At 34.1% G+C, this 23,781-nt stretch overlaps 1 protein-coding gene across 1 annotated transcript; it reads right to left on the bottom strand.

Moving 5' to 3' along the window:
* Positions 1–15,813: 15,813 nt before the first annotated feature.
* Positions 15,814–17,067, bottom strand: LOC114412412 (transcription factor HEC1-like). The gene has a single exon (XM_028376305.1). It carries the CDS (start codon positions 16,854–16,856, stop codon positions 16,035–16,037), a length of 822 nt encoding a protein of 273 aa, XP_028232106.1. The 5' UTR covers positions 16,857–17,067; the 3' UTR covers positions 15,814–16,034.
* Between the last annotated feature and the right edge of the window lie 6,714 nt (positions 17,068–23,781).

Below are 23,781 nucleotides of genomic sequence, written 5' to 3'. Positions count from 1 at the left end.
GGCTCCCAGGTAGACATCCCGTTTTGAACTCTGCATCCAGTTCTTCATGTAACTTTCTTATTCAAACTGTGATTGCCCAGATCTCTAGATGGACTGTGGCTCGAGGAATCTATACACATCGGAATTCCCTAATCACATAATTGTCTCAGTCAGATGCCTATTGTTGTTAACACAAAGTAAATTATGTATGTAATTAAAACAATAACTTAGGTAATTAACAATAATCTAAATTGACTTACAAAATTCACAATTGTATAACAGATATGCTGAGACATTGACCACCATGTGCAATTTCAAATAAATCTTCGTGCTTTATGTACAACGTGAAGTTTTCATTAAACACCCTGAACACGGTAGCATCCCACATAACCTGGAGAGGCTTCAAAAAAAGCTGTGGGATGGTCAATGTCATCAAATATAGGAGATCATCGATCTCATAATCCGACCTATCTGCAGGTTTTGCTGGAGACACAGCTGCCTATTTATCCAACATAGTTAATTAACATAATTTAATTACAATGAACAATTCAATTGAAAAAAAGAAGCATATAATGAGAGTAAAATACATGTTCTGATAAATGCTTCACGATATGTGTCGGCCAACCAAGGAAGGTGTTAAGTGTCTGCCCCACTAAAATAACCTCGTTAGTGGGTACAAGAACGGGAGCATCTGCATCTTTAACCTCCTCAACACCAACCTTCACTTGGCCATGCAACAAAGGGATGTTGTGAACCGCTGTGGATCCCTCATAAACTCTTCCTAGGGCAACCAGGCGGCAAGGGTTTTCTTTGATGTACAACCCGCATTTGTCCGAGTCACCCGTGTCTGGATCGGTCGCTGAGGGATCAACACAACTCCCCTTTATGCTGACACAAGCAGTTGAGGGACCAACCTCAGGCTCCAGAGGTAGTGCAAGTCCCTGTGATTGCAACTGGGACTACATCTGGCTGAAGGATAACATCAACTGTCGAGTCACTTTTTCTGTGATCGACTCCTCCAGCTGGTCTCTGATTTGTTGAGTCAGCTGGTCAAGTTCTTCGAGAGCCATGAAGGAAGAACTGCGGGAGGTTCATGGAGCCGATCCAAAGTATTTCTTTATGGTCACACCAGCTCCAGCAGCACGCACACGGCCAGGGTGTTCTGGTCGCCCAATGGCAGCAGTCAGGATATCCTGACGTCCATGGGGGACAAAGGAACCCTGTGACGCTTGCTTCTCCAAAGAATCCTGTACAAAACACATATTTTTTGTCATTCACAGAATAAACAAAGATAATTACAATTCTTAATTGAAAATGACTTACAATCTTCTCAGCAATTTCCTTTGTTGTCTCAGACGTCATCTACCCAGTTTTCTTGGTGCGAGCCATCTTCCACTTCACGTGTCGTCTGATGGGAGATGGAGGGTCAATAACGACCTCAGTGCTTCTGGATTGAACAACTTCCTCTAGTTTTTTCTTTGTCTTCTCAGCCATCAACTTCTGTTCTAAATATTCATAACCCCCATGAGACAACACGTGGGGGACGATGTTTTGCTTCTGGATGGCCTGCGCCTTTTTCTACACATCCTGCAAAAATCAAACATTAATGAAAGTCATTATTACAATGTATTATAATAACTAAATTTTTAGTGGAAAACAATTAAAATGACAAAGTACATACCTCCCACGAGGGATCTCTACAGGTCTAACAAAATTGGGCCCATTTCTCCTTGCCAATGTTGTATTTTTCACAAATAGTGTCATCCACGCTGTCCTTGTCGGCTGCAAGTGCCCATTTCTTCGTCAAATCAGATTTAAACTGTCTCCACCGCTCCTCGACAGTGTGAAATATTTTCTTCTTTGTCTTACCGTCAGATGCTTCAGAATATCAAATTCAGCCTGAAAAACAATAAATTAGGTTTTATTGTTAGTAAATTATAAACTTTGGCTAATAAAGAAAATGAAAGATGAAAACTAAAATACCTGAATATCCTTCCATATCAAATCCTTCTAAGCAGCAGGGACTTCCTTCCAAGTCTCGTATGTCACGTCGACCTTATCACGAGCGACAATCCCCAAATATGTTCTTAATTTCTTCTTGTGGGGACCGTCGGCCTTCCCGGTCGTAGGATCAACGTGGACCATCGATCTCTTTGCCCTAGGTGGTCTAGTCGCTAAGGATCGTAGTCATGTGACTTTGCGTGTCCACTTCAAGGTAGACAAAGACTATGATGGTACTGCAAGAGGAGGAGGAGGAGGCGAGGCAGGTGGAGTAGCCATGGGCCTGTAAAGGAAAAAAACTTGACTTAGTTAACATTATCAAAAAAACTAAATCAGTTATGTAAATTAATGTACTGAAATGAAATACATAATAAGAAAATTACATTAGACGATGTTAATTAATTCTCCTTCATCATGATCATTATGATTAGCATGAATGTCGTCAGCTTCTTCTCCGACGATGTTAGGAGTCATTCGTGTGGGCAAAGGACTAACATAAGTATGAATGTATGAATCATAATCTTCTACATTAACACCAATTGTTTTCCCGTGTAGAATCATAGACCACCTTTCATCACAAGGGTCTTGAACATAAAATACCTATTTAGCTTGTTCTGCCATGATGAAAGGGTCATTCTGGTAAGCTAGTTTCTTTAGGTCTACCAACGTAAATCCTACATCATCGGTCCGCACACCGGTGTTGCTGTCAACCCATTTACATTTGAAAACATAAATAGTAAATTTGACATATTTACGCTCCCAAATTTCATCAATGAACCTAAAGTAAGGGATGGAAGCTACATAGGGATTGTCATCATGTACACTTGCAAAGTGTTGAGATTCAGCCCTTAGGGTGACCCCGCTGTTTTGCATTGTACTTTTCTCGTCCTGTGCTTTTGTATAAAAGGAATACTTGTTTATGTCGTATCCTTGCCAAGTTATAACATTTCTTTTAGGCCCATCTGCTAGCTATCTTAATGTTTCAGAAGCATTTTCATCAGCAAAGATTGTATCTTTAAACCAATCAAAGAAAGTCTTGTTATGCTTTTTCAAGACCCAGTTCTTTAACATTTTTGGATTACTTTGTTTGACTAAACTTTCATGCTGAAGTATGTATGGCAAAACTTCATTACTGTTATTCAAGACATACAAGTGAGCTTGTAACAAATCTTCTAGACTTGAAGTGATAACATGCAATCCTCTTGAACCCTTACCGCCCACTCTATCTTCATGGCGAGACTCAAGAAGCCCAACAGGTTTAGCCTTTTCAATGTACTCTGAACAAAATTCAATGGCTTTTTCTGCAATGTACCTTTCAAAAATAGATGCTTTAGGACGATGTAGATTCTTCATATACCCTTTTAAGATCTTCATGTATCGCTCAACCGGGTACATCCACCACAAATAAATAGGACCATAACATTTGATTTCTCTGACCAGATGAACAATTAAGTGAACCATGATGTTGAAGAAAGCAGGAGGAAAATACATCTCCAACTGACACAATATAATAGTGGCCTTGTTTTCCAACTCATCTAACTTGACAGGATCAAGGACTTTGCTACATATGGCATTGAAGAAAAAGCACAGGCGAGTTATGGCTAACCTGACTTTGTTAGACAAAATGTCTCGTATGACCACGGCTAACAATTGTTGCATCAAGACGTGACAATTGTGAGACTTTAACCCTACCAGCTTAAGCTCCTTCAACTGCACAAGGCTCTTAATATTTGAAGAGTATCCTTGTGGGACTTTGACCCGCCGCAAACGGGGCATGCATGATGACCCTTAACACTGTAACCACTCAGATTCCTAAATGCTGGAAAGTCATTAATGGTACAAAAAAGCATTGCACGTATTTGAAAAGTCTCATTTCGAAACCCATCAAACACTAAAACCCCCTCTTCCCACAACTTTGTCAGGTCTTGAATCAACGAACCTAGATAAACATCAATGTCATTTCCTAGCTGTCTTGGGCCCGATATCATCATAGACAACATCATGTATTTTTGCTTCATGCATAATCGAGGAAAATTGTAAATTACTAGTAGAACTGGCCATGAATTGTGTTGAGTGCTTAAATTGCCATATGGATTCATTCCATCACTGGCTAATCCAAGCCTAAGATTTCTTGCCTCTTTGTCGAAATCCAAAAAAAAATGATCTATCTTCTTCCACTAGGAGCAATCAGTCGGATGACGGACCATTCCATCGCAGTTTCTCTCATTTGCATGCCATGTAAGGTCTTTAGCATCGTCTGCATTAGCAAAAAGACGCTTAAACCTTGGAACGATCGACAAATACCACAACACCTTCACTGGGGGGCCTTCTTTGAGTTTTCATCAATACTACACTCTTCATCATCCTTGACTTTGTACCGTGATACCCCACACCTAGGGCATTTGGACATTTCTTCAAATTCATGTTTGTATAATATGCAATCATTCGGGCAAACATGAATCTTCTGATACTCCATATCCATCGGACACAATATCTTCTTCGCCTGATAGTAACTTTTTGGCAACGTGTTTTCCTCTGGAAGCATATCGTGCACTACTTGCAGCAGTGAACTAAAGCTTTTGTCACTCCACCCATATATGGCCTTCACATTAACCAGACTTAAAACCGCCGACAACAGCATCATGGAATTCTTGCACCCCGGATACAAAGACTTCTTTGAATCACTTTGCAATGTATCATACATAGGGACATGTACTTGCTGAAAAGACTCTTGTCCAAGGTCACGAATAATATCCTCTAAGCGATCTCCCATTTCTACATCAAACGGTTCAGATTGGGACCCACTCTGTATGCTTGTCAATTCACCATGCCATATCCACGTGGTGTAATTCTTCTTAATCCCATCACATAATAAATGCTCCTGTATGTTGTCCAGTGTTTGTCATCTTCCATTCAAACAATTGATGCAAGGACAATAATATTTTCTGTCCTCATCCAGTTAATTTCTTTCGAAGGAAAATTGCAAGAACTCTTTGACGCCTTCCTCATATGCAGGGCCCATGCGACTTTCATTCATCCAGCTTCGATCCATGTAAATAATAACTCCATGATACTCACAAAGTTATTCGATGCATGAAAATCTCACTTTTTTATCATAGGTGTGGCCCTATCCCATTCAGGAAGACCTTTTTTTATGGTAGCTTCATACGTCAAGGTTAACTCTATTTTGTTAAATTTGACAAAATTTTGGCAGCATTTCGCATTGGTCTCCAAGTACATGACATGAAATCGGTGAAATTAATTTTTCGATAATCAAGTATGCACTCAGAGAACAACTAGAAATACATTGTATCGAAATTTCATCAAATTCAACAAAATATTGTTAACCTTAACGCATGGATCTACCATAAAAATATCAGCCTCCCCAAACTGTCCAAACGAACAATTCAAGACTGAATACAATGATTAATGCAAATTGTCAGCAAGAATCATTGCATTCGGTCTCAAACGGGAATCTAAGGTTCACTCATAATGAACACAATTTGTATATCATATATCAGTTGTCATTAATGCTAGTGAACAAGTAATAAAAACATTAATTGGTAACAAACATTTGTACCTATGATGATGAGCAGCACGATCCAAAATGAAAGGAACTATCTAACAAATAACTCAATGACCACCTACATCAATCATCATTCCGACAAAAAATGGATATCAATATGTGACAATGAGTAGGCTTAAAGTATGACAAAAACATCAAATTTTCCAATCATATGAACCTTTGAACTAGAATGGAATAAACAAGTGAATAAGGACGTAGCCAAGTTTCTTTCATGCAGATCCAATAACATGATTCTGCCTGAGACTATGGTTGTGTTTCCCCCTAGTATTGCCCTTTGGATGGACAAGTTTTTTTAGGCCCTTATGAGTGATGGGACATTCTCTACAAAGTCTGCTTATGATCTTTTAGCTTGCCCATATGTCCAGACTGACCCCTCTTTGAGGAATTGTCTGTAGAGAATCCCTGGTAGACCTATAACTAGGGACCTTGTCTGACCTTGAGCCTGAGTCTGACTTACATCTCAAGCCCAATGTTTGTAATATGGATTTGGCTACATGGGTGGAGCTGAATATAACTTTAAATGGTGTTATAGGGGTTCTATGGATTGGCATATTTGCTTTATTGAAGGGGGGTGAATATAACTTTAAAGGGTGTTATGACTCATGTTATTTTTTATATAGATTGTAAGGGGGTAATGGATACAATTAGTGACCCCAAAGCTAATTTTTCCAAGCTTGGGTCTATTGTTTCTGAGTGCAGATCCCTACAATTAGCCAAGTGCAATGCATACAAACTACACAATTCTTTATTGGCATAAATAATGATTCCCTCTAACTAAACATTTGTAGCAGTCTAGCAGTTCAAATTAAATTGCCACATAGCCAATGGAAGAAAAGACTGAAGGTTACAAGGCTTACCTTTGCTTTTGAAGTAGAGACCGGATGTGGCTAGTCTTCTACTAATGCTGGCTTGTACTGAACAACAGTGGGTTACAATGCTGCAATACGAACACAGAATACAGCTTGTCATTGTTAGACAAGCGGCCTCAGAAATATTAAGAAGGGGGCTGAATTAAGATTTCGTTGACTATTCCTAATAGAAAATTTTCTCTTTCTTAATTATTCCCTAGATTCAAATATTTCTTTGTTAACAAGTTACTAAATAATAAATGAAGGAAAATAACTTGTGGAAATGTAAAGATAACAGAAAGTAAAAGAGATAAGGGAAGAGAGAATGCAAAACCAGATTTATCCTGGTTCGGCCACAACCCGTGTCTACATCCAGTCCCCAAGCAACCCGCTTGAGATTTCCACTATCCTTGTAAAATCCTTTACAAGCAATGAACCACAAAGGAATCCCCTCCTTTGTGTTTAGTGATTACATCCAAGAAGTTATGCCCACTTCTTGCAATGAACCCAAAAGCGATTAGTCTTTTGAGTCCAGTGATAACAACCAAGAAGTTGTACCCACTTCTTGCAATGAACCCAAAAGTGGTTAGTTTTTTGGATCCAGTGATCAACCAAGAAGCAAATCCGCTTCTTACAATGAACCCAAAAGCGGTTAGTCTTTTGAGTCCAATGTTTAATCAAAAAGACCTTCTCTTGAAAACAATCACCAAGAGTAGGTCTCTTGAAAAGATTTTTGTAAGAATGGAGGAGGAGAGGAAAAAAGAATAGCACAAGTTTTTTTCCAATAAACTTTTTCTTTACATAGCAAGTATTGAACAAAAACTCTTAGAAAGATGTTGAGAATGAATCAGTAAATCGTTAGTTAAAATTCGTGCCATGGTCACATATTTATAGTCATTTGATGGATCTTGAAGAAACCATGTTAAAAGTTGTGACTCATGGAAATTTCTTCAAAACTAGTCACTTTAAAAGTTGTGACTCTCTTAAAAACTAGTCACTTTAAAAGTTGTGACTCTTTTGAAAACTAGTCACTTTAAAAGTTGTGACTCTTGACAAAATCTTCAAAAGCTAGTCACTTTAAAAATTGTGACTCTTGGCAATTTATTTTTCAAAACCAGTCACTGGTAATCGATTACCATTATAGTGTAATCGATTACCATTATAGTGTAATCGATCACACATTAATAGTTATGACTCTTCATGTTTAGATTTGAAAATCAACGTTTAGAAACACTGATAATCGATTACAAATGTTGTGCAATCGATTACACAAGTTTGAAAATGTTTTAGCACAAGTTGTGACTCTTGAAATTTGAAATCCAACGTTCAAAAACATTGGTAATCAATTACATGAACATGGTAATCGATTACTATTTTGTAAAATAGTTATAAAACTATTTGGCCTTCTGATAATCGATTACTGTCTTATGGTAATCGATTACCAGAGAGTAAAAACTCTGGTAAAAAGATTTTTCTTTGAAAAATTCTTTTGGAAAAATTGTGCTATTCAATCTTTTCTTTGAAAAATTCTTTTTATACTTATCTTGATGCTTTTCTTGAAGTTCTTGCATATCTTGAGTCTTCTCTTGAATCTTTACTTGAGTCTTGATTCTTGATTGAATGACTCTTTGATTCTGGAAACTTGCTTGAATCTTGATTCTTGACTTGAGTCTTTGACATCATCAAAATAAGCTTGGAAGCTTTGCTTCCACAGTCATCACAAGACAAAACAACATACATCAATCATTAATTATTAACTTGATAACATCCAGGACCAAACAACATACATCAATCATTGTTAACTTCATAACGTTGGTTTTTCAATTAAACAGACCAAATATTTGAATTCACCAAAAATAGATGTCTATTCCTTAAACTTAGAAAGAAAAGAACGCACCTCAGGAAATGTTTCAGCGCTACACAATTGCAAGGAAATAAGCAGGATTGTTAGTAGGATTAACAATGCCTTTTTAAAGCCACTTCCAACTTTTGGAGATGATATTGCCACTTCAAACAACCCTTTAAAATGTGGATCAGAGCTATCAGTTTGAGAACATAATGAACAAAATTATAATTGCATTTTAATTGTTCCAGTATATTTTTTTATTAGTAGTTAATATAATTAGAAAAGCTAACAATTACAGCCAGTTATAGCAACAAATCAGTATCGATATAGCTAACAATATCGACAATAAAAAACAATTAAGATACAATCATAATTTTTCTTAACTAAGTATTTTTCTAACTTTGCCTTGCTTACATGCATTGTCCTCTTGTGAATACAACCACTAAGTCAATGGGAATCTCAGCTGAACAACAAAGAACAAAAATTGCTTCATTTGTATCATATAGCTGAGAGCCAAGAAGGGTCAATGAAGGCAGCTTTGGTAATGGTACACTTTGGTTCAAGATGACTAAGAAGAAGAGTAGGATTGATTCTAGGCTTAATGATACCAGACTTAGCACGAGTGCACATAGGGTTCACATTTAGAGGTCTGTCCAATGAAGAATCAATATTGACAGAAGCTAGCCTGGTATTTGGGTGCTAATCAGTGCTGAGATTATGAACAGTATGGGTGGGATTTGGGTTCTAAACATTATTTGTGGGGTTTAGGTTCTGAATAAGGTTAGTGGGTGGGATAAATAAATTTTCAGGGCTAATAAATAGAGAAGCAGTTTGTGGGAAAGGTAGAGGAAGGGAAAGAGAGGGTAATGAAACAGTGTTACTAGGTACATGGGGAGAAGCAGTTTATGGAGAAGCACTGGACTCTCTGTCTCTCTATTATGTATACCTTCCCTTTTTAACCACTGCCCCCTCCTTCAGCATTTATTATTTTCTTACTCTACTTGACAATTCACATTATATATATTACTATCAATCAACTCTCTCAGTTGACACTTGATGGACCAATGAATCAGCCACACTTGCACTTAATCAATGTGAATCATTCATGATGTAATGCACGGAGTTTAAAATATCTTTGGATATCTTTGGCCTAGCGAGGAAGCCAGCCAAGTTTTAGCACTAGTGTCAATGTAATGCAAATGAAAAGCCCTTGACTAGCTTTCATGTTTGAAGTGCATCTATGTATCTTTCATGATGTAAGTGCATCTTTGTCCCTTCCATGTATTAACTACAGAATATAGTATTTCTTCTATACTGAGATAGAACAATCGAAATCAGCAACAACAAAATTGATTAATGCAAGTCCAATCAACACTACTCCAACAGGGGAACACAGCAAACCTAGTGTATATATAAGAATTGCATATATTACTACAAGGTAGCACTGGGGTACTTGACAACCTCCAACAGTAAATAGAAACCATTAGCATAAACTATGTGCTCACAAAAGCTACTAAACACATTTGGTCCATCACAAAAGCTACCAAAATTGTATAAGGCACTACTTAAAAATATCAACCAAATCACAATGAATCTTAAATAAACTATGTGCTCATTGCTAAATTTTATAGCTTATAAGGATTCTAGAAGAGTTACAAATAAGGATCCTAGAAGATATGCATAGCTAAAATCCAAATCAGATTAGATTGTGTTCTCCTTTATTCTAGGAGATTCAGTTAGTTGATATCAAGATCAGATTATGCAGATCTGATTTCATTCTCCTCTATTTTCCTACCTTGGCAGCATCAACTCAAACAAAAAACATGGCAGCAAATAGATCCTATACAAAATCCAAAAATGAACAAAATTGATATTTTTCTACAATAATTTAAATACTTAAAAATTAAATACCTCTTAAGTTTATTGAAAGTAGGCGAGCAGTATATCAAGCGATACCCTGCAGATATTCATAACCAAAAATGGTGTAAGCATAACAATAGTATCTAATCCTTCGAATGTACTCAACTACAATTTCAATCAATTGTTAATCAATACGTGCAGCAAGGTCAATCATGCACAAGCAAGCATATGAACTAGTATCATCATAGAGATATCAACAACATCTTAAAGGCAAAATTTACATAGACAAATCAGAACACATGCACTCCAACAAAACCAGGGACTGCAATTGTAGTGGCCATCAAGAAACTTAAACCATAAAGCTTTCAAGGCCACAAAGAATGGCTTGTATGTCCAAGTCCAACACAAACTCTTAATTTGTTTTCTAACTGCTTGGTCTTGCTAGGTGTTGACTAATTTTCTTCCATTTTTGTTTGCAGGCAGAAGTCAATTATCTTGGCTAGCTTCACCACGAAAATATGGTCAAATTTATTGGTTACTACATAGATGGTAAAAACAGGCTTCTACTTTATGATTTTATGCAGAAGGGAAGTTTGGAAACCTTTTAACAACAAATCACTTTGAAGACAAATTTTTCCCCACTAGCACAGCATGTCCCAGTATTACAGGGAATGTGAAATGCTCTACCCTACAAACCAGAGTCATGAAGCATAATTTCTATTTCAATGTAACTAATTGGGGCTAGGTTGATTAAGTCCATAACTATTTTCAGTACATTTGTCTACTTAAATATGTTGAAATAATAGCATTAGGAGTCTTAATCTATTAATGAGTTTAGGCTTGCACTAGAAATACCACACTTGTACTTGACCTGACTATAAGTAAGTATAGCAAAGTCCAGAAGGTTAGTATCCATACTAATAAATAATTCTCAACTACTATTGTCAAATCAGAGCAAAAATGATGTCAAATCAACTCTTAATGAGGTAATTTTGCTTCAACTTTTCATCGAACACATGATGAAGAATCAGAGAAAACATTTAAATGCATTAAATCAAGTGGCTACAAACATGGTCACAAAACTATTTAGTGATATGAATATGCTGCAAAGGAAAAGCTTTAGGCAATATACATTGAGCAAAACTATTTGCACATTTTTATATAAAGCAGCTTGCGGCAAAGTGACCACCACGTACCTCAATGAAAATCAGACCTTTTTGAGCACAACTGAGTTCTTGCAGTGAGCATCCCAAACGAAATGCAAACTAAAACGAACCTAGGTAAGCTCCTTGCAGTAGAAACAAGCAAAGAGTCGTTGCAGTGAGTGCATAAGTTCGTAGCTAGGTATTCAATAGAAAATAAAAAAAAGAAGAAGAAACAATCACGAAACGTACCTAGGTATTCAATAGTAGTAAGGTGGCAGCGCAGCTTCAGCGACAATGCTAGCTTCAACGAACCTAGGTAAGCTCCTTTGCGGTAGTTATAGCTTTCGTGACAATGCTAGCTTCAATGGCAGCAACGCAGTTGGGAGGAAGGAGAAAGGAGAAACGACATGGGAGAAAGGAAAAAAGGGTTTGAACGCGCGGAGGACAAAATTAATTCAGGTTTTTAATTTATGAACAAAATCGGTTTTTTTTAAAATAACCAATGTTAACTATATGAGGTTAACATCGATTTTTTAAATAATCGATGTTAACTAACTCGACTTATTTACAAAAATGTCACCATGCTCTTCTTAACACCTATTTTTCAAAAAACCAATGTTAATCGGACAATGTTAAATCTATAAATTCTACTAGTGTCAACACATTGAAGGAAAATGATCACTGTAACCTCATATAGCTACATAGAGAAACTCTATGAAAAAAGAAAAAACAAATCACAAACACTACATGAACTTTTAAAACATGGGATAAAAACAAATTTGGTGTTTAGAAGGAACTAAAATATATTTAGAACAATTCAATACTAATTATTTTAAAATTAATTTGTTTGTGTAGAATTTTTTTTTAATCACACTTGACTTTGTTTATATTTGGGACTGACAAGAATTTTTCTCTTGTTTTAGTTGTTTCTTATATATGTTCTTGAATGTCATGAGATTCAATATATATCGGGTCATGACTTTTGAAGAATATGTTATTATTTTAACAAAAATGTTTATGACATTCTCATTGATTATTATTATTATTATTATTATTATTATTATTATTATTATTATTATTATTATTAAAAATAAAAGCAAATATTGTTATTAGTAATTAGTGATAGAAATTCCATAGAATTCTTTAAGTATGACTTGTATAAGGTTAAAAATGATTTTGAGGATGGGATGAAAACTTATGCCGCACAATGTTGCAAATTAATTAAATTATACACTAGGTGTATGCGTTAGATTATCCTGTGTTGGTTGTATTTTCAAGCATTGGAATGTAATAGAATGTGAACTTGGACCTATGAAATATATGGATCATTGTTCTACTTGTATTTTACTTTTTTTAAATTACTTTGAAATTTAAAATAAAGTAAAATATTTAGACCAATTAATCCAACCCAAATACTAATGTTTTACTAAGTCGGTTTGGGTTGGGTTAAAATATTTTTTACATAAATTGGATCCAAGTCAACCCGGCCAATGAAATTTTGATTGTGCGGAGTGATGAGCATTGTCACACTTAATCCAACTTGGCTTGTGAACACTAAGTATTGTTAAAATACAGTATTGTTAGTTAGCTTTGATATGAGATGACTCTAATGGTTTGGACAAATGATATATATATTTGGACACTCCTTGAAGTGTGCCCACCTTGAGAGATATTGGAAGAGAGGAGAAATACACGATTGATAACATGATGCAACAAAAGAAAAAAATAAGAAAATATTTTTATGTATATTAATACATCTACTTTCTCTTTCATTTTACTTTCATCACATTTTTCTTCTTATTTCTCTTCATTTTTCATCACATTGTCTATCATATTTATCACTCTCTCTCTCTCTCTCTCTCTCTTCTTTTCCTCTCTCTCTATCTCATTCTTCCTTCCACCCATACACCCTAAAAATGAGACGTATGTTTATCTAGCTTCTTCAATAGAGAAAAATGGAGGGTGACAATGGAGTATTAGTATTGTTGGAGAGTCTAAATATTATTGTCCCTAGACCTTGTCCCTAGACCAAATTAGTATCCTTTTTGGGAGAAACACATATCACAAGACTAACCTAATCACTCATCACAATTACCATTATACCCACAAATGTGAATAAATTATTAGGTGATTTAGAACTATCACATTATGTGTTGTCCCAATTAATAATCATATGACATGAGCAATTTAATATGGTGATTCTAAATCATCTAATTAATAATTTCTCCTCAAATGTGCCATGCACATATGATCACTAACGACTTCTTTCTACTCTCAGTCACATAATGTGCTTTCTAAAGCAAGAAGACCAACTCCAACCATAGAGACCCAAAGTTTGCATGCATTCAAGGACTTTTCGCATTTCACAACGAGATAAGTCAGCATACTTACAATTGCTCTTGTACATGCGCCAACATTTCTATCCTCTGTGTTCAGCCTCAAGTAGAGGAACATCTACCCAAGAAGTTGGTATAACTAAAATTTAAAGAACGAAATCAAAACGATGTGATGTATATGATTTGTATTATGCACTACTTTATCAGGTGAGATGTGTTAATCTTACTTTTATTATAATTAAGGTGGATAAAGGGAAGAAGTATTTGTTTCATTGTTTGGATATTGGTGTTTAGCTCTTTTACAGTGTATGAAAAACAACTATAAACACTCCTTGATATATATGGCTTTGGTTATTAAAATAACGAAAACAAAACGACTGAAAGGAGACCGAGGTATAATGTAGGACGATTTTAAATTTTAGATGTAACGGCAACTTTGGTCACTTTATCTTGTTGGTTCTATAATCCTGCAACATGTCTAAATACATATAGTAATGGATCCTGATTGGTAAGTTTTAAGTTCTAATATTACGCTTGATCAGCTTTTGGTTGGAGATTGTAATCAGCTGGCAGGGTAATATATTAGCCGTAATATATAGACATCCATATTTATTTTATATATATATATATATATATATATATATATATATATATATATATATATATATATATATATATATATATCATACTTATTCTTTTTCTTCATTCTTCCTACTAAATCATATCACTTATTATGTATAAAACAATGATATATAAACAACCACTTAATTTAAACATATGATCATCCAACATTTTTTATTTTTCTTTATGTCTTCTTATCACATCATAACTCATGAAATATTTTTCTTATGTATGCACTTCTCTTTCTCTCTTAAAGGTGTTATTAGGATGGAGTGTCAATGCATCTTTATCCAATATATTATACATGTGTGTTTCTTATCCCAAGTATATATTTCTATCTTGTTAAGTGAGCATTTCTTATGCCCTCACTTAGTTTTTAATATAAAAAAATGGCTTATTACAAACAAGAAGAAATTTCCAAAAAAAAAAAAGCAAGGAAGAAACCAAATAAAGAATAAAATAAAAGATAAAAAGATTAATTGAAAACGAAGAAAATAAAAAGAAAAGGTAATGTTGACATTGGCTGCATATTTCTTGAATGGTAGATAAAGAAAAGCAAGAATCATTTGAAGGGTAAGAGGCGAATGAAAATCGAGAATCATGCTCACCATCATGTTCATGTATATATGCTTGCAACGATATGTAGAGTAGTTTCGATCACTTAGCAAGTAAGGGGTGCGTAAAAATTAATTTCGTAAAAAAATCAAATTAAATTAGTTTTAAACTGTTTTAATCAGTTTGAATTGATTTAAAAACTAGTTTAAAATTGAACTAATTTTAAAAAAATATTCTAAATTGAATTAATTTTTAATCAATTTTAAACAAGTTTTAAACACTGAATTAGTTTTGAATTAGTTTTTGAATTATTTTTTTCAAATCAGTTCGATTAACTGAATTAATTTTGTATTCAGTCCATCAAATTGATTTTTATAAAATAGTATACTCATTTTTTTTAAACTAATTTAAAAAAAAAAAGAATTAATATTTAAATTTGGTTATAATTTGATTCAATCCGAACTAATTTTTTTTTTTTGAAGACCCCTATTAACAAGGATGAAATAAAGCACTGAAGTGGATTTGCATGTGAACCCTAATGGGATAGAAAGTCAATAAACTTGGAAAACTCGTTCATTGAATATTTAGAAGACAAACTATCATTATTTGATCGGTTAAAAAAAGTGTGATATACTGATTATAAATCCATAAGAGTCTAGATCTCCAACTAGATTTCTTTCTTTTTTTTTTAATGCAAAATTTACGTTTTGTAAAAAATAAAATAAAATTCTAACACCCTTTTACCTTTCTTTCTCTGATTAGATTTTCGTGAGAGGGCGCGCAACGTAGACTGCTCACAAATAATAAAAAATAATATACATGAGAAATCTCAAATGCTATTTAATATCAATTTGAGTGAGGAAAAAAAGAAGAGAAAGATATAAGTATAATAGATGATGATATAATTTTTTTTTGGTGAATACCAAAATATAAATATAACGTGACAAGAAAAAAAATAAAAAGTGTTAATGAGATAGATTACGAGATATTCAAATGCCATTCTTAAAAAAATAAAAATAAAACAAAGATAGAAAAATGTAGAACATACTCATCCATTATGTTAATGAAATTTCGATTACACCCACCCCCACCATTGTAAAAGCAAAAGATCATTGCAACAATGGCATTAACATGGAGAAACATGTTCTTCCCGATCCACCAAACCCATGCATACACCAATTGATCAACACTACACAACCCATTGCTTTCTCATCACAAAAACAAGCAAATTCCCTCTCAAACTTCCCCTAACAACTATTAGCTGAGCAATTGTTTAGAAGTGGAACCGAACATTTGACAAGGTTGGCAACCACCCTTCATCAACAAAGAAGAATAATTAACACTACTATTATTGGAGTAGTTAGAAGACATCCCTAGCGGAAAACCAGCAGCACCAACAACGTGATTATTGGGACTATTAGTATTACTGTGTGGTGACGTATTTGCCCCTGCTTGCTCCAGCGTCTGCACCTGTTTCTTCAAGAACTTGACGTAGTGAATGGCCTCGTCCAACATAGAAGCAGTGTCCATCTTGGTGCCGCCAGGGACCAATCTCTGAAGAATCCTTATTCTCTCGCTTATCCTTTCTCTTCTGTGCCGCGCCGCCACGCTCTGCGGATCCTTGGAGATCTTCACGTTCCTTCTCTTGGGTGGCTTTATGGATTCAGGATCGATGTGAACGGGCTGCATAACCGCTATTCGGAATATCATCTCCCTCATCGCCGCCATCGAGTTCTTCTTCTCGGAAGGGTAGGGTTGAAGGGACTGTGACATAGGTTGTTGTTGGTGTTGGTGTTGGAAAAGGTCATCGATTTTGGAAAATTGGACAACATTTGACGGAGTTGGATCGACGAGAGTCGTCGTCGGTGGTGGAGTTGTTGTTACAATGCTGTTGTTGTTGAATAGGGTGGAAGCACTGGTTGTTGAGGAACTTCCACTTGATAACAAATCGGTTTCTTGGTAAGAGGTGGTATAAAAAGGGTCGCAGAATAATTCAGGGAACTTTTCCATTTGCATCATCATTGCCATCACGTCCATGTTGTTGTTGTTGCTGGAAGTTTTCACTATGTCCACATCCATGAAAGAGAGGAGAAGAATGGGGAAGGTGAGAAAAGAGAGGATGCAGAGTATGGGAGGGCTCAGGGAACGGGGTGTGGAAGTAGGGTTTGTACCAGAGAGAGATGATGACGGGTATGAGAGAAAGAATAAAATAGTGGAAATGAGAGTGCAGAAGGTGCAGAAGAAGATAGAAGAGAGAGATTGTTATTTATCTCTGAACCGACCAACAACAACAACAATATCCAGCAGATCACTGTAAGTGGAAGCCCTTTTTATAGCAACTTGTGACTTGTTAGTAATATTTTATCTTTGGAAACTTGAAGAAAATCTACTAAGCTCTCTCATTTAATTGTGACTTTTTTTTTTTACAAAATTAAATGTATTCTTTGTGGGGAGTGAGGTATAAGTGATAAAACTAAAGTCTTTGTCTAAATATTGAAGACAATTTTATATTTAATACAAAATTTATATTATATATAGTCTCTTCGTTGTATTTTTTATATTATAAGAAATTGAAAATAAATATAGCTAACACAGTTGTAATTGTGGATAAATTTCCATTGCAATCACTTTAAAAATCTTGAGGTTGCAGTTGAAATTACGATCACAAAATATTTTCTAAAGCTATGATTTAAAACTCAAATTTGAGATGATGTAATTACATATAGTTAAAACTCAAATTCAAAATCACTAAAAAATAAAACAACTTTATACTAATTCATCTACACATACACATGTACCTCTCATTGATTTATGATGATTGAATTTACAATTTTGTTAATTATTATCACCGATGGGAACCGCCCATGATGTGTGGGGTTTGTCTTAAGGGAAGGTTAGTGTTGCTCCATTGATGTGTGAAGAAGGGGGTGAGGTCAAAGGTAGAGGCATTTAAGATCAAGGGTTGAGAATAAAGAGGGACCACATAGCGGTGGAACTGGGGTAGAAAGGATTGGTTGAAATGCTGGTGCATGAATCAGGTTTGAAATTAAGCTTGCATTGTGTGTGCCAATGTGATATCATCCTTTTTGACTGAAAGTTCTTTCTTTGCAACATTGCTTTGTTGCCTTGAAATTTTACTAGTTTTGCTTTGATAAAGCCCCCAAGGTAGCCCCCACAGTCACATGACATATGTCAGAGCAACACTGGGAGATAAATCAATCCACCACTGCAATGCAAGCCTTGAGGCTTACCTACGTCACCGTCGGAAAGGGCCGCAAAGGCAGAGATCAAGATAAGAGTACAGTGGGCCTGGCTTCATATACTTAGCAAAAAAGAAATGAAAAGGACAAAACGAGTACCAAATAGAAAAAAAAAAAAAAGATAATAGACGATAAATTTTTATATAGTTTCCTCTCCAAATATCAAATTTCTAGATTAAGGATCATCAAATACATAGATCAACTGTATGGTATTACTTCAACATAATTAAAAGTGTTAATTATATTTTTAGATATATAACTATATTAAATATTTAAACTCTTAAAGAAATTTTTTTACCACCCATAATGATATTATCTTATTCAAATAGGATTGTCTAATGAACAATACTTGTGTTATAGGAAAAAAAAATTATCAATCAAGTTAGTGTTTAATTTTATTTAGATAAATATTTACATGTTTTATTATATATTGAGAAATTGATTTTGAAATTAAGTGGGTGTGAAATATTATCACTCTTTTTTAACTAACTTTTTTTTGTTAATCAAAAGTTTATATTAAATATTAATATCAATGTATCTTTAAGATAAAATAAAAGCATTTAGATATAAATATTTTTCTCAAAATTGATTTTAGTTGAAATAAATTTTACAGTGGAGAAGTGACTCTAATCTTGAGTTTGTTAAGAGAAACATTTTTCTTTAATAGTATATATCTCGAGGTAACATTTTCTGGCCGACAAGATGGAAAATAATCTGTAAAACAATTAACAAATTTGTCTTGTTATATTCCATTAAATTATCACCTCACATACATGTGAAAAATAATAATAATTCACGGTAATAGCCGTAACACATATGACGTAATTAATATGTAAACACTTTTATATATCATACTTTATTAATATTCGTTATTTCTCAATATTTTTCTTTTCTTATCTAATTATATTATCTATTGCCGAATTTTTCTCTCTTCTATTTTTTTTTTCACTAATTGGACATTATATCCACCCATCGTTTTCAATACATATTAAACGATAAGGAGTTAGATTCTAAGATATTAATTTCACATGTCACTTAAGAATTTGAAAATGTGAAAGTTACTAAATGAGTTAGATCCTGACGAATTATGCTATGCAACTAGTCACTGCTCCATGGAACGCTTTTCGAGGTAGATTGGGAGCTAGCGGTGAGGCATAATTGCGGACCCTCCTACTAATCTGCACTCAACATTTACTGCAGCTGAGCGAGCCTACATGCATCTGTTTAGACTTGGTAAGAAAAGGAGAAAAAGAAAAAATACGTTGTAAAATATGAAACACAAATATTTACAGTTCAGGTTTGATAAAATAATCTTTTCATATGATCACAAATATTTTTTAAGACTTGAGTTTCATAGGATTATCATTGGTTATAAAAAAAATTCAGAATATTTGATACACCTACAAATTTAGAATTCAAACTCCATATTTTTTTTATTAAGTTAGAATAACTTATGGCAATTGATTCATGAAATTTGGTGGTTTGAAAAAAATATTCTTTTAGATCTCCAGTGAATTTCAATTAAAATAAAATATAGATTGTATAATTTGATAATGACATTTTATTTTAATATTTTTACAGAAAATGAAAAAAAATGCTATTAATATTGCTTGTACTGCTAACTGTTTTTGGCAGTCCTTTCGGAATTCCAAAATAATGGTAATCAGCTTTTGCATTTTTAGTAGCTTTTTCGCTTACATAAACGTGTGAAAGTCAATAAATTTTGTGTTCTTTTTAGCATAAATAGTTCGTCAGTTCAAGTACAATCTGAACGCACCATGTTTCTCCCTGAATCTTCTTTGTTCCAAAGGCACACACGCATGCATATAGCAATATGGAAATGTGCAATTTTTTTTTTTTTGTTATGATAAACCAATCAATAGTTTATTGTAAAAAGACATTATCATTTTCGGCATGTTAGAAACCACAATATATGATAATGAACAATATCTTACACTATTGTTAATGCATCAAAATTAAATCGTTATATGGGAAACAGTTTAGGAGGAATTTGTTGTATATGACGCAAACCAAATTATTATTTGTACAGAAGCTAGAGCGCACCTTCTAATAATACTAGGAGGATAAATTAAAATATAAATCTTAGCTTCTCTGTTGCTGGGACCCACTAGAAAGAAGGAGACAAAATATCCTTTGTTTTGAAAACAGGAGGAAAAAACCTAACAGGATTGAATTATTTATTTACAATAAAACAGAGAAAACGGAAGGGAGAGAGAAAAAAATAAAATTGAAGTAATGTATAATGTAAAAAGGACAGCAGATAAGAAGATAAGATGTTAATTATAATTGCACAGAAAGTGGTCCCTTATCCTTTATTCATATATATGATCTTCCGCAATTAAATGGGATTAAATTTACTTTCACCCAAACAGCGTGGTTCCTATAGCAAAAGTGAAGAAGTAACCTTTCGAGTTGTCTTGCTATAGTTTTTATATGGTAATAATTGTTACTATGGCAACCCTTTTTCAACCTAGCGTCTATCATTTATTCTGACATACGATCATACGAGTACTTTATTTTTTTCTTTTAATTGACAGTACTGAGTAAACAGTTAAAAGTCTTCTTTTCTCTGTTCCAATGTGTAGTAAGTATATTGGCGAAAAGCCTGGAAGGGATTTATAAAGCTGCAGAGTCAACTCAAAAAAGGTTAAAATGGGTTGGCATTGTACTAGCATTTGCAGTAGTTACTACTTGTAGCTCAACTAAATAGGTTGACGGTTGCACCGTTAATTTTGCACCAAACTCTTTCTCATCGTATTGTTCGATCGGAACCAGTATGGTTCCTGTGAATGTAATGAGATGAAAAGAAAAGTAACGGAGCTTAATGGGAATAAATATTTCTCATAATTGGTCCATAATCGGAATTTTTTTTTTATGGAAAAAGGTATTTTTTTTTCATCAATGCAACAGAACAAACTGTGCTAATTAGCATTTGATTCTAGTTAATAATTCCTCTCAATATATCAAACCAAACTTGTGCTAAGGCTCGGCCGTTTGTCCTTGAGATTATGCTTGATTGAAATGAAAAGAATAGAGGAATAATGAAAAGGACGTATAATCTATTTTAGAATAATATACTTTATTGTGCCTGTATCCTACTTGTTTAATTAGAATATATTTATTTTCTTCGATTCGTTGTGATGCTAAAAATATTAAAAAAGAAAGAATTTTTTTTTGTCATTATTCAATTGAAAATGATAAAAAAATGGAACCCTACCAATATGCGTACGTAAAAAAATGAAGTAAATAATGCCATCTTTCCTCCTTTCAATTTTTCCTCCTATTAAATACAAATGAATCTAGTAAATATATAATAAATAGCATATCAGATTACTAAATCTCAATTATAAGAAGAAAAAGACTTTGTCTTGTTCATCATACTTTGACCCATAATTATATGGTTTATTTGGAATATGCATACCAATATCATGTTTCAAGTGATCTTTAAGATTTTAATGATGTTTTGGACTTGAAAACAACAATGTTGCATATCAGATTACCAATGTTTTGGTAAAAATCGATGTTGTTTGTTTATAACAAACATTCATTTTTGGTAAGAACTAATGTTGTTTATTATCAGCAACATCAGTTTTTACCAAAATCGATGTTGTTAATGAATTTTAACACCGGTTGTTTACAAAACCGATGTTAAAATAACTTACAACATCGGGTTGTTTTTAGGAAGCTTTTTTTAATATGGTATCTGTTTTTTCAATAATCCTAAAATTAACCTACAAATTTTTAAAGCAGACCATATAACATATAATTTTCATTATGTTTTGAAATAGTTTTTTTTTTCAGAAATTTCATAAAAAATTTATTAATTACTATGAATTAAAAGAATATTTAATGTTAAGGAGACATGAATTGTAAAAAAAAAATGTGAAGTAAATAAACTACAATTACAAAATTGCCTAAACAGCCTAGGTTTCATTTTTAACTTTCAAATAATACTTTGCCCACTGGATGCGAAGCGCCTTTAATCTCTCTGGTTCCAATGGTCTAGCATCATTAAAATATTGCATGATATAATAAAGTATAAGTTAATAATATAATATCAATCATAACTAAATGAAATTTGTTTGAATTAAACAATTACTATGTCCCAATTATTGTTGCAACTTCCTAAGATTATAGTTGACATCTAGTGCATGACGTAATACTCACACTTTGTGCTTCCTTTTTGTCTATTACACTAAATATATTATGAAATTTAAATATTCAACTTTAAGTACAAATTAGTCTACACAGTACTAAAATATAACTAGAAGCATTGTTTAAATGAATTACTTTAACAACAATCCACCTAGCAGTAGCCTTGGATTTACTTTCTGGAGTATCGTCAAGTTCTTTCAAAGCACTGTTGAATAGAAACATGAATTTTTATTGTACAATTAAAATATTGATGTTCCCAACTAATGCTAATGCAAATGTATTGAAAAATAACATTGACCTGTTAATTATTCCTTTGAGGTAGTTGTCTAGCCTATTATGCAATGAACAAAATCAGATGATAACATTTTCCTTAAGCAAAATGATGACTATTTGCCAATGTGCAGTGCAATGGAGACCAATATAGGTTATTATACTATTATACATTATTTAAATTCATTTGTTCAGTTTAACTTACCCATTCAAGTAGGCTCCTAGGTACACATTCCATTTTGAATTCTGCATCCAGTTCTTAATGTAACTTTCTAATTCAAATTGTGATTGCCTAGATCTCTAGATGGACTGTGGCTCGAGGAATCCATACATATCGACATTCCCCGCTCGCATACTTGTCTCAGTCATATGCCTATTATTGTTAACATAAAGTAAGTTATGTATGAATTTAAAACAATAAGTTAGATAATAAACAATAATGTAAACTGACTTACGAAATCCACAACTGTATAACAAAGATGCGGAGACATTGACCACCGTGTACTATTTTTGACAGATCTTCATGCTTTATGTACAAGGGGAAGTTCTCATTAAACACCCCAAACATGGTAGCATCCCGCATAACCTGCAACGACTTCAAAAAAAGATGTGGGATGGTCAATATCATCAGATATAGGGGATCATCGACATCATGATCTGGCCTATTTGTTAGTTTGGCCGGTCCCACAGCTCCCTGTTTATCCAACACAGTTAATTAACATAATTTAATGTCATTGAAATAATTGTTCTGATAAATGCTTGACAAGATGTGTTGGCCAAGTAAGGAAGGTGTTAAGTGTCTGCCCCATTAACTTAACCTCTTCAGTGGGTATAGGAATGGGAGCATTTTCATCTCTAACTCCTCAACACCAACCTTGACTTGATCATGGGGCAAAGGAATATAGTGAATGGTTGTGGACCCCTCATAAAGTCTTCCTAGGGAAACTAGGCCTGGAGGGTTTTCTTCAACGTACAACCTGCATTTGTCTGAGTCACCTGTGTTTGGATCGTTCCCTGAGGGATCAACACAACTCTCCTTTGTACTGGCACGAGCAGCTGAAGGACCAACCTCAGGCTCAGGAGGTAGTGTGAGTCCCTGTGATTGCATCTGCGATTGAAACTGAGACTGCTTCTGGTTGAAGGATAACATTAGTTGTCGAGTCACTTTTTCTGTGATTGACTCCTCCAATTGGCCCCTGATTTTTTGCGTCAACTACTCCAGGTCTTCGGGAGCCATGGACGAAGATGTGCGGGAGGTCCTTGGAGCTGGTCCAAAGTATTGCTTGATCGTGACACTA

The sequence above is a fragment of the Glycine soja genome, chromosome 5, assembly GCF_004193775.1.
Source record: "Glycine soja cultivar W05 chromosome 5, ASM419377v2, whole genome shotgun sequence".
NCBI classification, from domain to species: Eukaryota; Viridiplantae; Streptophyta; class Magnoliopsida; order Fabales; family Fabaceae; genus Glycine; species Glycine soja.
This window is presented reverse-complemented; position numbering and strand designations above follow the sequence as displayed.

Coding starts and splice junctions, on each gene's coding strand:
- LOC114412412 (XM_028376305.1), bottom strand. CDS start 16,856: ATGGATGTGGACATAGTGAAAACTTCCAGCAACAACAACAACATGGAC.